Source organism: Orycteropus afer, unplaced genomic scaffold (genome assembly GCF_000298275.1).
Source record: "Orycteropus afer afer isolate SDZICR_OR568_19922 unplaced genomic scaffold, OryAfe1.0 scaffold00412, whole genome shotgun sequence".
Lineage (NCBI taxonomy): Eukaryota > Metazoa > Chordata > Mammalia > Tubulidentata > Orycteropodidae > Orycteropus > Orycteropus afer.
The window spans coordinates 1497645-1511283 of NW_006921999.1; the positions used below are offsets into that span (position 1 = coordinate 1497645).

At 35.5% G+C, this 13639-nt stretch overlaps 1 protein-coding gene across 1 annotated transcript in view; it reads left to right on the forward strand.

Moving 5' to 3' along the window:
- ARL6 (ADP ribosylation factor like GTPase 6) overlaps positions 1 to 10585 on the forward strand; it is an 81552-nt gene extending 70967 nt beyond the window's left edge. The window contains exons 6-8 of the mRNA XM_042782688.1: positions 4604 to 4659; positions 4785 to 4797; positions 10552 to 10585. Coding sequence (XP_042638622.1) covers positions 4604 to 4659; positions 4785 to 4797; positions 10552 to 10585 — 103 coding nt within the window. The remainder of the gene's footprint in view (positions 1 to 4603; positions 4660 to 4784; positions 4798 to 10551) is intronic.
- The last annotated feature ends 3054 nt before the right edge of the window (positions 10586 to 13639 follow it).

Here is a 13639-nt window from a genome sequence, read left to right on the forward strand (position 1 = left end):
CAAAGAGCAGCTCGAGCAGACAAAGCCAATTACTATAATGAAATGTGCAGAGACCTGGAGTTAGAAAACCAAAAGGGAAGAACACACTTGGCATTTCTCAAGCTGAAAGAACTGAAGAAAAAATTGAAGCCTTGAGTTGCAATATTGAAAGATTCTGTGAGCAAAATATTGAATGATGCAGGAAGCACCAAAAGAAGATGGCAGGAATATACAGAGTCACTGTACCAAAAAGAACTGGTCAATCTTCGTCCATTTCAGGAGGTGGCATATGTTCAAGAACCAATGGTAGTGAAGGAAGAAGTCGAAGCTGCACTGAAAGAATTGGTGAAGAACAAGGCTCCGGGAATTGACAGAATACCCATTGAGATGTTTCAGCAAATGGATGCCCTGCTGATGGCACTCTCTCGGCTATGCCAAGAGATTTGGAAGACAGCTGCCTGGCCAAGTGAGTGGAAGAGATCCATATTTGTACCCATTTCAAAGAAAGGTGATCCCACAGAATGTGGAAATTATCAAATAATATCATCAATATTGCACGCAAGTAAAATCTTACTGAAGATAATCCAAAAACGGTTGCAGCAGTATATTGAAAGAGAACTCCAGAAATGCAAGCTGGATTCAGAAGGGGATGTATAATGAGGGATATCATTGCTGATGTCAGATGGATCTTGGCTGAAAGGAAAGAATACCAGAAAGATGTTTACTTGTGTTTTATTGACTGTGTAAAAACATGCAGCTGTATGGATCATAACAAATTATGGATAACATTTGAGAAGAATGGGCATTCCAGAACACTTAATTGTATTCATGAGGAACCTGTACATAGACCAGGAGGCTGTCATTCAAATAGAAAAAGGGAGTACTTCATGGTTTAAAATCAAGAAGAGAGTGCATCAGGGTTGTATCCTTTCACCATACTTATACAGTCTGCATGGTGAGCAAATAATTGGAGAAGCTGGACTATATGAAGAAGAACGTGGCATTGGAATTGGAGGAAGAATCATTAACAACCTGTGATATGCTGACAACACAACTTTGCTTACTGAAGGTAAGGGCAACTTGAAGTACTTATTGATGAAGATTGAAGAATACAATCTGCAGTATGGATTACATCTCAATATAAAAAAAACAAAAATCCTCACAACTGGTCCTATTAGCAAGATTATGATAAATGGAGAAAAGATTGAAATTGTCAAAGACTTCACATTACTTGGTTCTACAATCGACGCCAATGGAAGCAGCATTCAGGACATCAGGCAACATATAGCACTGGGCAAATCAGCTGCAAAGGACCTCTTTCAAGTACTGAAGAGCAGAGATGTCTCCTTGAGGACTAAGGTGCGCCTGACACAAGCCATGGTATTTTCAGTCGCCTCATGTGAGAGCTGACATGTGAGAGCTGGACAATGAATGAAGAAGGCCAAAGAAGAATTGATGCTTTTGAGCTGTGGTGCTGGTGAAGAATGCTGAAAGTACCGTGGACTGCTAAAAGAACTAACAGGTCTGTCATGGAGGAAGTGCAGCCAGAATGCTCCTTGGAAGCAAGAATGGCCAGACTTTGTCTCACATACTTTGGTCATGTTGTCAGAAGGGACCATTCCCTGAAGAAGGATGTCATGCTTGGTAAGGTGGAGGGTCGTCAAAAGAGGGGAAGGCCCTCGACGAGATGGATTGACATGGTGGCAGCGGTGATGGGCTCAAGTAAAGCAAGAATCATGGAGCTGGCTCAGGACTGAGCAGTGTTACGTTCTACTGTGCATAGGGTCTCTATGAGTTGGAGACAACTCTGTGGCACCTAACAACAATAATTGTGTTCATGAGGCACCTTTACATAGACCAGGAGGCTGTCATTTGAATAGAACAGGGGCATACTGCATGGTTTAAAATCAGGAAAGGAGTGTGTTAGGGTTGTATCCTTTCACTATACTTTTTCAGTCTGTATGCTGAGCAAATAATCGAGAAGCTGGACTATATGAAGAAGAACGCAGCATCAGGATTGGAGGAAGACTCATTAACAACCTGCAATATGCAGATGACTCAACCTTGCTTCCTGAAAGTGAAGCTGACTTGAAGCACTTACTGAGGAAGATTAAAGACTACAGTCTGCAGTATTGATTACATCTCAATATAAAGAAAACAAAAATCTTCACAACTGGACCAATAAACAGCATCACGATAAATGGAGAAAAGATTGAAGTTTTTAAAGATTTCATATGACTTGGTTCCACAGTCAACATCAATGGAAGCAGCAGGCAGAAAATCAGATGATGTGTTGCACTGGACATGTCTGCTGCAAAAGAACTCTTTAAGGTGCTGAAGAGCAAAGATGTCTCTGAAGACTGTGAATCTACCTCATGATATGGTGTTTTCAGTAGCCTCATATGCATGAAAGCTGGACAATGAATAAGGAAGACAAAAGTACGGTTGATACTTTTAAATTGTGGTGTTGGCAAAGAATGCTGAAAGTACCATGGAGTACCAGAAGAACTAAACCTGTCCTGGAAGAAGTACAGCCAGAAAGTTCCTTGGAAGGGAGAATGGCCAGACTTTGTCTCACTTCCTTTGATCGTATTGTCAGAAGGGACCATTCCCTGGAGGAGGATATCATGCTAGGTAAAGTGGAGGGTCAGTGAAAAAAGGGGAAGACCCTCAAGGAGATGGATTGACACAGTGGCTGCAATGATGGGCTGTGGTATAGCAAGGATTGTGAGGCTGATGCAGGACAGGGGAATGTTGTACATAGGGTTGCTGTGAGTTAGAGCTGACTTGATGGCACCTAACAACAACAACAACAACTATTATAAAATCATTATGCTTTGAAGGAAATGACTAAAGCAAGACCATGTTATGAGAAAATATCAATCCTGCATCTTTGGGGAAGGATATTTTGTACTCTCAAAATTTTATTATTTCAGTTTAACTAACTCAATTGCCATTGAGTCGGATCTGACTCATAGCGACCCCTCCTTGGGTTTCCAAGGCGCTATCTCTACAGAAGTAGATTGCCCAGTCTTCCTTCCAAGGAGTGGCTGGTGGGTTTGAACTGCCAGCCTTCTGATTAGCAGTCAAATATGCCTTATATATAAAGTAACATCCTCAATTAAGGATTTAAGTTTATTCTTTTAAACTTGGAAAGACCCTGTTTTAGGTGCTTTATATTATTTACACTATCTCAAATATTTAATTTCCACACTAACCATATGAGGTCAGGGATCAGAGGTCAGTTTTGTAGAAGATAAAACCAGTGACAGAAGAGTTAAGTAACCTAGCCAGGCTCCTGAAGCTAATAAATATAAAACTGATATACTACTACTTTATATATGTATGTGTATATATATATATCAGCTTACCAAAGTTTGGAGTGTGAGTTTGGTTTTTGTTTTTATCATAACAGAAACACTACAAGTAGATGGCTCTAAAGAATAGGTATATATTGTCTCACAGTCCTGGAAGCTAAAAGTCCATATAAGGGATTCAGCTTATTTGATTCCTTCTGTAAGCCTCTCTCCTAATATTTCTGTTGTGTGCCTCTGATCCTTGCTGTTTCCTTTGCTTGTAGACAGGTCTTCACATGTCTTCTTGTCTTCCCCCTTTGTGTGTCTTTGTGTCTGTTCTCCTCTTTTATAATTCAGAAGTGATAGGTTTAGGGTCCATCCTACTCTGGTATGAATTTATTAACATAACAAAAAGAAAGCCCCTATTTCCGAACACTGCCATATTTACAAGTACAAGGGTTAAGGTTTCAAAGCATATTTTGTGGGAACACAATTCAATCCAAAACTGTGTTTATACGCTATAAGTATCAAATTCCATTTCAAATAAATTTGCTCCTAAGGCATTTGACTGCTAACCAGAAGTCTGGTGGTTCAAATCCACCAGCCATTCCACAGAGGCAAGACTGGGCAATCTACTTTCGTAAAGATTTACCGCTTCGGGAAACCCAAAGGGGGTCGCTTTGAGTTGGAATAGACTAGATGGCAGTGAGTTTGGTTTTTGGTTTTATGGTTAAATTACAATCTAACAAAAACAACTCACTGCCTGCGGGTAGATTGGACTCACGGCAGCCATTCCTTGGGTGTCCAAGGCGGTGTCTCTAAGGAAGTAGATTGCCCAACCTTCCTTCTGAGGAGTGGCTGGTGGGTTTGAATCTCCAACCTTCTGGTTAGCAGTCACATGCCTTAGGTACTATGCCAAAAGACCTCCCAAATTACAACGTAGATCGAGCATTTCTAATAAATAAATAAATACTGTTGAATCATGGGGGCCTGGCAAAGTAAGATGGTGGACTCCATAAAACTTTTCTACCACTGGAAGAATAACTCAAAGGTTGTATTTTTTTTAAAATATTAGTCTGAATATTATTCTTAGAATGATAACTTTTTACTGATACTCTTTCAAAATATTTATATAGATTTGAATGTTTTGTGTTAATCCTGAGAACTCAGGCTGTTTCCTATTTATATTCATGTTCAGTACTTAACCAGTTTTGCTTGAATAAGTTAGTAGATTATATTAATTTGCCATGAGGCAACATTTTAATTCTTTGCTTTATAGTTCTAAGATGTAATGAAATGGATCTGTTTTTTTGTGAATTTTATTGCAGTGCTAGTGATGCCATTAAAGGAGAAGGACTGCAAGAAGGTGTAGACTGGCTTCAAGGTACATGCCAAATGCATTTCTAGTTCTTATTTCCTATCCTTTCACATATTTAATTCCTTTTCTACATTTTATTTTTATCATATCATTGCTCTTTGCCCCTCATTTCCATTTTTTCCTGCTGTCAGAAAAAACAATACAGTAAGTATCCAGTATGTTGCTCCACTTGGCTTCTATTACATTTTTCTAAAGGATTTATTTAAATAAAAATTGCATAGTTAAAATCAATATATTTGAAAACTCTAGAAAATAAATTTAATATATGAAAATAAATTTCTGTCAGATCTAGTAATAGAAACATATTTGAATTTTGAGACAAATATTAGTTCCAACTGTCAGTAACCAAAAAGTAGTACCATCTTTTAAGAATCATATACTCTACATTACACAGCTTGTAGCATTCACATTTAGTATTATAAATAATGGTATTTATGTTTTCTATATGTATGGTTCTCTTTGTTATTCATCAAAATAGTGAGCTTATGGTTGGATGGTACAAGCTTCTTGCTGTCAGGGTGCTGCTAAGTCAGTTCCAGCTCATAGCAACCTTATGTACAAGAGAACAGAACACTGTCCGGTCCTGCAGCATCCTCAGAATCTTTGCTATAATTGAGTCCATCTTTGAGTTACTGTGTCAGTCCTATGTTGTTATTGTTGATAACTGCTGTCAAGTAGGCACTCAACTCATGGCAACTTCATGTACAGTGGAACTAAATACTACTGCCTGGTCCTACTCCATCCCCATGGTCTTTTACAGGTTGAACTGTTGTGATCCATATGGGGTTTTCCTTGACTGATTTTCTTAGTCTGAAAGCTCCGTTGAAACCTGTTTGATATCATAGCAATACACAAGCCTACACTGACAGACAAGGGTGGCTGAGTATAAGGTATATCAGCTGGGAATCAGACCACTGGCTTCTTCAAGAATCCTGCCACTGAACCACAATGCCCCCACTTTGGGCTTGCTGCAGGGAACAGATTAAGATACATCATTTTTCCTAAGGTTACATTGTATATTAGCTATAGAAATTATTTGAAGTGCAGTGACCCACAGTGAACATTTTTTGAGTCAGGCCAACAAATGAGGCCAAAGACTCTATTTGCATTTGTGAACAGAACAGCTAACGATCATTCCTATTATGAATCACTGTGCCCTGAACAAAGGTGAAAAATGAGATACAAATTCTGGTTGTAGTCTTAACAGTTGTAAATTATAATTTCTTCCATACCAACTTTTTATGTTAGTTACGTGTATTTTTTCCTCTTCTGCATGTTGAAATTGTTATAAAAGGAAAGGCTACATGCATATGCCTAACAGGCCATAATATTTATTTGGTTCAGAGTTATTAAATGTACATTTGATAAATATTTATATGTATCATTGATGTGATACAGTTATTTTGTATTTTAGTTAACTGTACAGACTATATTGTATTTTCCTTTTTTGTATTTGTGCAGCCATTTTGATATTTATCATTAAACTACTGAGAGAATTCTAGTAATATTTTAAAATTTAATTGAGAACGTCTAGTTTTTCTAAAAAAACTAAGGGTTTTTTCTGTGGGCCCACTAATTCAGTTTCTTAGCAAGGTTGTGGGACTGATTCCCCTACACAACAGATAGGTTACAGAGGAATACTTCAGAGAAGATGCCATAAAGCATATTTTCATTCCAGACTTCTTATTTTACAAGTACTTACCATTGCTTATGGTGAAGATACAGCATGGATGAAAATCCTACTATTGTTCATAATAAAGTAATTCAAAGCATCGTCCTTCACAGTAGTTCATAGTACTGAAAATAGACTTGAGTGTTAGTACCCTTGATTTTAAATTTTAGTTCTGTCGTTTTTTTTTAATTTTTTTCTTTCGGTTTTATTTAGTCTGTAATGGTTGGGCCACTAGGTGTCAGAATGATCCAACATGACAGTGCAACTTGCCAACTCAGGTTTTGCTGGCTAATTCATGTTTGTTTTACTTTTTGGATCCATTATTTTATCTTACCTCCCAAGTCTTTGTAAGGAAGATACCTTATTGAAAATATTTTTGTGCTCTTGTGTTGCCATATTAGTCTATGTTATTTTTACAACAATTCTTTGCAAGGTAAGTGTATTATCCCCATTTTATGTAGGCAGCATAGAAAACAGTAATGGTCCAACAGATTTATTCCACTACTTATTAATTAATCTCTCTCCATATAATTAACTTCTTATTATCTTATGAAGATCATTTTTTATCTGAAAATTGAAAAACAAAAAAATTCATCATTTGTATAGATTAAATGAGATACTTTGGGTTAAAAGACTTAGCATAAGAAAGTACTCAACAATGTCAAGTTTACTCTTTTCAATTAAAATACTTCATTTAAAAGGGGAATAAATTAAGTACATAGATAATAAAATAAGTGTATCTGTTTAGTTTTGAATAGATCCTTTGTTCATATTTGTTCTATAATAATAAACAGTTTATATTTTGATGCTTCCACCTGTATTTCTGGATTTGAAAAGAGGTCAAATCTGTTTTGGAATGTAAGTCACAGTAAATAAAGGGGCCTTATAAGTGCTTATTACTCTTAACCTAATAGAGGCATTTAGTAAATCTGACTATGAAAGAAGTTCTGAACTTATATTTCTTTATTTTGCTTCCAAAATTCTGAAATTTTCTAGCATGATAAACAAGAAGTTCTCTGGTTCATTTTGGACAATTTAGTCATCTTGCTTTAAGTTTCAGATTGGAAATTTTTCAATAAATTATCTCATGTTTAATGCCATGAGTCTGTTTTCTTTTGGAAGGATTTTTCGTTAATATTCTGTGTGTTACATCTCAAAGTCAGAAACCCCTTGAGCAGATTATGAAGACTTTTCTAAACTACCAGAGAATATACAGAAATCATTGTAGAGCTATAAATAGTTTTCAAGCCTTATGAAACCTTCAAATTAAATATTTTTACAAAGAAAACCACCCAGATAACTTGTTTTATATATCAAAAATGTGTCGGGTGCTTCTAGATTTTTATGTAAGATTTTATAAACTGTGTGCATAGTGGTTCAAGCGCAATACAGAAAATTCTATACACATACTTAACTTTATTCTGTCCCCAAATTTCACCAACTCTAAAGGGACTTTTTAAAAAGACATTAACCCACAGGACAAAAAGAATGGGAACAATGAAAATGGCAACCAAGTTTTAGGAGCTGGAAGTCTGATGGATGTTAAGTGACTTAACAGACTTGAGAAAGCTGAATCCTAAACTAACACTTGGAGAAGTTGAAGAAACAGCTAATTTACGTGCAGATCCCCTCAAAGACTCCAAAATTGGTAGAAATTAGAAGAGTAAAGGTGGAACTGGAAAGAGAAGATGCAGTTACACTTCCTTCTCCTAAAGGAAAATAGAAGGTTTATTCTCTGCTGAGAATCACAGAGGGTCTCCAAACTGGAGGAGACAAGGCACAATTTTGTGCAGTGATGCTGAACTGAATATGGAAATTAAATGCAAATTTTTGTACTGAATATGAGAACTTTTTTTGACTTCTCCCATAGCACTGAGTCATCTTTGAGGAATCAGAATAACCTAAGAGAAAAAAAAACCTAAAGATATTAATATCAGAATTCTAAAGAAGTGGCTTAGCTACATACCTTAGAACGAAGACCCATTTGACAAGCCTCACATGTTTCCCAGTTCCAATCAGCTTTATAGTGTTATTCATACATATACGCAGATGACAAAGAATCACAAGGTATTTGAAGATCTAAACATTATACTATAATCCAAACGGGGAAAAAAAAAAAAGAAAAGCAGTTTTAAAGAACTAGAACTTACGTAGGGAAAACATTTCAAAAAACTATTATAATTATGCTAAAAATTATAAGAAAATGTATTACCTTCATGAGTAAGACCATGATGCCACTTGATAATGAACAAAGAGTTATTGGTAAATATTAATAAATAGTAAAAATAGAAAAGAAGGATTAGAAAATAAAGTAGAGGCAGTCTCCCAGAGAATAGAGCAAAAAAGAAAATTGGAAAGAAAAGGTAAGGTAAGGGGCTGTCTTAGTTATCTCATACTGGTATAATTGAAATTTATTTTCTTACATTATAGGAGGATAGAATTCCAAATTCAAGGTGGCAGCTCTACAGGAAGGCTTTCTCTCCCTGTTGGCTCTGGAGCAGGGCCTTTGTCTCTTCTAGCTGCTCCTGGGCAGTCTTCCTGTGGCTTGGCATCTCTCTTCCACCATCTATCTTCTGTTCACTTGTTTAATCTCTTTCATGTAAATAAAAAGAAATTGACTGAAGACATACTCTACACTAATCCTGTCCCATTAACATAACAAAGACAATCCATTCACAAATAGGATGATAACACGGGCATAGAGGTTAGGGTTTACAACACTGTTTTTTGGGGACACAATCACAGAGGACAAGTTCAGGAGATCCAATATTCAAATAATAGGAATTTCAGAAAGCAAGAACAGAGAAAACAGCTGATCAGATCATCCAATACATTATTAAACAGTATTTTCCAGAGCAGAAAGATGGATTTTGAGTTTTAAAATCTTCTCAAGAGCCTAATGCAGTGGATGAAAATATTCCCACACCAAAGCACATCCTTATGAAACTTTAGCACTGAGGACAATGGAAGATTCTACAAATTTCCTGAGAGGAAAATATCAAGTTTCATGTAAAGGATAAGGAAACAGATGGCATCAGACTTCTCAACAGTAACACTGGAAGCTGGAAAATAACTGGGCTGTGCTTGGAAAATCCAGGAGGAAAATAATGAAATTATATTCTTAGGCAGTATTAATGTAGTATGATGATAGAATATTAGCATTTTTTGCCATATGAAGTCTCAAAAATTTATGTTGTTTGTCTTTTGCTAAATTATCCATTTAGTGATGTATTCCATGTTGTTGTTGTTGTTGTTGTTTTGCTGTCGAGTTAGCCCTGACTTATAGCAACCCCTCCTTGGGTTTCCGAGGCAGTATCACTACGGAAGTAGGATTGCCCAACCTTCCTTCCGAGGAGTGGCTGGTGGGTTTGAACCGCCAGCCTTCTGGTGAGCAGTCAAGTGCCTTAGGCACTATGCTACCAGAGAGAACAAGGAAATAAACCAAGAAGAAAACAAAGGACCATGAAACAAGGAAACACAAGAGTGGGAGAAGAAATCCCTAGAATGGTAATGGAGATCCTCAAATGATAAAAAAGACATCACATTAGAGGATAGTCGTATGGCAGGCATGGGTTGGAGAATTTGCTTCTTCAAGAAGATTAAATTGATAGACTATGTGAAGTGTTTAACCATATAAAAGGTTTAATGAGTGGGGGAGTACTGCAGTTAGATTAATAATAAATACGTTAAAAAAAGAGAAAACTAAGGAGATGGAGGGAAACAATTATTAACTCCATTTTACTAAAATACAGGAGAGAAAAGGAAAAGTAATCATAGTATACCATCTGGCTCAGCTATGGATAGTATTTATATAATCATCACATTAACAATGACTACATCACTGTGTTAGAAGGATGGGAATCTTAGAAGATAGCAATGGGTTGTAGAGTGGCACCATGGGAGAATTGAAAACGAGCTGAATCCTCCTTTTGAGGGAACCTATAATTCAAAAAGTAATGATAAAATTATATTTAGAGATACAGAGATAACCACCCTGAAGGGAGTTGGAAGGCTGAGGCACGAAACCGTTGTTTTCCATACAAGAAATGGTTGACTCTTTAACTGTATGCTTCTACAACATTGATAAAAACTTAAGAATTGTGCTTTTGAAAACTAGGCATAGGCATATACACGTTCCTATAGATTGGTTTTGTATTACTTTAAAAAAATGGATTTTTCCCTGTGGACTCAGGTTTTTTTTTTGTTTGTTTGTTTTTTGTTATCAGATCAAATTCAGGCTGTGAAGACATGAAAAGATAATATTTGGAAACCTCAGCAATTTTCAAGGATTACATATTTAAGGCAATCTGAATACTTTAAAGTTTTCAAAAGATTTTTGTGCATATAAGAATCTTCTGCTTGCATTTATGGATTCCAAATGAGCTTTTTTAGCATATAGGACTTTAGGTATGCTAATCTAGCCATTAATTATATGAAAATTAAATCTTCTCTCAAAAGGGCTTCCTAGAATTATCAGACTCTTGTTAAGGGTCTACATTCATTTATAATTAGAATGTTTAAAAGTCAAGGTTATAAACCAGCTTAGTGTCTCATCATGATTTGTTATGTCTTTGTGCATTTCAAAAATTGTCTGTTTTTAAATATTAATTTATGGTATAATTTTACAGTATGAATTGTGCTTGTAAAGATGAACTAGGTATTTATAAGGGACCATGAGTAATTGATATATATTAATTTTTTTCATATATGTCACCATTAATAAAACATGAAATGTAGTATACCAACTGTGTGGTTTATGTATGCTGAAAACAATAATGCTGTGTAAAAATGATATGTGGTGTTTTACTTTCACTCATTTGTAAATGATAGGAATCCAGATTAAGCTAAATTTAAATACTCTATGAATATTTATTGAATATCTCTATACCTACCAGCCAGGCATAGTCCTTGGCAATGAACATACAAGGTAAATAAGGCATAGTCCTTGCTTGAAAGAACATGAAGTTTCTATCAGGGAGAATTTGAGATCCCTTTCATACATAGTATTCTGATTTTATCGTATTGGTTGAGTGAAAATATTATCTTCACATTAAGAGATATAAAAGTGAATAATGTTTGATTCTTCATTAATTGTTATAGCTGATTCTTTTTCTCCTATAAAAATACCTCCAGTTTATTATAGTGCTTCACTAAAATAGATAATGAGTCACTAAACTGTGCTTTTCCTGAGCGTAAACTACTTCATAAATGTTCTTTAGAATTTTAGGCACAGCTCAGGCAACTACTGTATACAAATTATGTAACTTCTTACAGTTTCAACTGAAAATCATTTATAGCTGTGGACTCTAGAAGCTCTCATTTTAAATTAATCACTGAAAGGCAGTTTTATATAGCAATGATTTTAATCCTGAAAAAAACAAGTATGTATAAAGAATGAAAGGTTGATATGTGATACATAACTTATTGACATCTGTAAGTGTGAAAATGATAAAAACAGAAGGCAAGAAAAGTAAGTAATAAAGATGTGTCATGGTAACTGTAGTAGTGGTATATGTTTTACAGAGATTTGAATAAAATCATTTAAGAATTACCATAAAAATTCTACAATCCAGTTTCTCATAGTCCAGAAATCTCAGTGATTTGGCAAATAAAAGTTATCCAAAAAACATCTAAATTATAAATCATTAAAGCAACTCATTGGGAATCTCCAGGCAGCCAGAACCTAGCCTGGCCCAGAAAGAATTTGAGGCAAATTGGCAAACATAGCCACGATACTTTGTAATTCTCATCAAGAAGTGGTTCTTTTACCCATGCAAGGAATCTGGGCTAGACTTGTAATTAACTTTGACTAGTAGAATGTAGCAGAAGGGATATGGTTCAAAGTCCAGAGCCTAGCCCTCAAGAGACATTGCAACATCTGATTTTGCCATTAGAGAAGTAGGGTGCTCCAGCCACAGGCTTGTCTGCCAGATGTGTGAGTGAAGCCATCTTGGTTCTTAACTACCTGATGCTCCAGCTGAATGCAGATGTGTGAGTGATTCCAGATGAAGCCAAAAGATGTAACTGTAATTATAGGAAATTATTTTGTTCCACTAAGTACAAGGTTTAAAAACAACAACAACAAAAAAAGACCAAAAACTATGGAACATAGTTCTATATGGACACCCATGGGTTACCATAAGCTGGAGTTGATTTCATGACAAAAATTAAAAAAAAAGAAAAAATCATGTAAATAGAATGTTTATTTCAATGTAAAGTTTTCAGCCTACTAAAAGCTCTAATGTTCCCTAGTTAATTTCTAAAATTTCTTAGACCTTCATTATAGGTCTATTCTTCATTGTTTCAGTGGAAAATAAACCTTGAAAATAATGTTTTTTAAAAAAATGTTTCTTAATGTGTTTTTTAAGCCACTAAGTTATTTTTTATTTTATTATATTTTTATTGTGTTTTGGGTGCAAATTTACAAAGCGAATTTGGTTTTGTTTTGGGGTTTTTCCACATACTTTGTTTTTATTTTATTATTATTTTTATTTTTTCAGTGTTCCCTCCCCTCCCCTCTGACTCTGGCAACCAACAAAGAAAGTTTCCTTCCATATAAAAGCCTTTCCTTGACTTTTTAAAATAATTAATTAAGCCACTAAGTTTTGTAGTGATCTGTTATGCAGCAGTAGAGCAGTGCAGACCAATAGGATTAATTTGTTAGGCTTTTTGGATTGGCAGGAATGGAGGTTTACTCAGGCTAGCTTAACAAGTTAGGTTACATGGTAAGGCACATACACTTGACAGTAAAAGAGATAGAAATATTACAGAAATGTAAGAATGAATAGAATCAGATTCCGTGGATACGGAAACTTCGTGGATTTTGAAACTTAAAGATAATTCTGCATGCAAGGTCAATATAGGCAGCAGGAAGAGTTTGATTCTCCATCATTCTTCATTGATCTCTGAATATCTATTCTTACCCTTTGCCAGCTTATTTATTCTTTTGGTATATCTAAGTTTGCATTTATAATAGTGAATCTGACTAGCTTATGATATTTGTTGTTATTCTTATTTGGGCAAAGCTTTTCAAACCCATGCCAAATCATAGATCATTGTCTATTCTATGGGTTAGTTATTTACCCCTGGTCCAATTAGCTGTGGTCCATAGAAAAGAGAAGATAATATGTGGTATAGAGCAGCTTGGGGCTGCCTTCCCTACCAGTTCTTTAACCCTGAGAAGCATCAACGTCATCTGTTGAATACAGAATGTCATAATAGAGCTCTCATACATGCTTCAGACTTGCCAGTAAATTCAAAGATTTCTTAATTTTCTGGTGTGTTTTTTAGATACTTTATCCTCTACTTCAGATA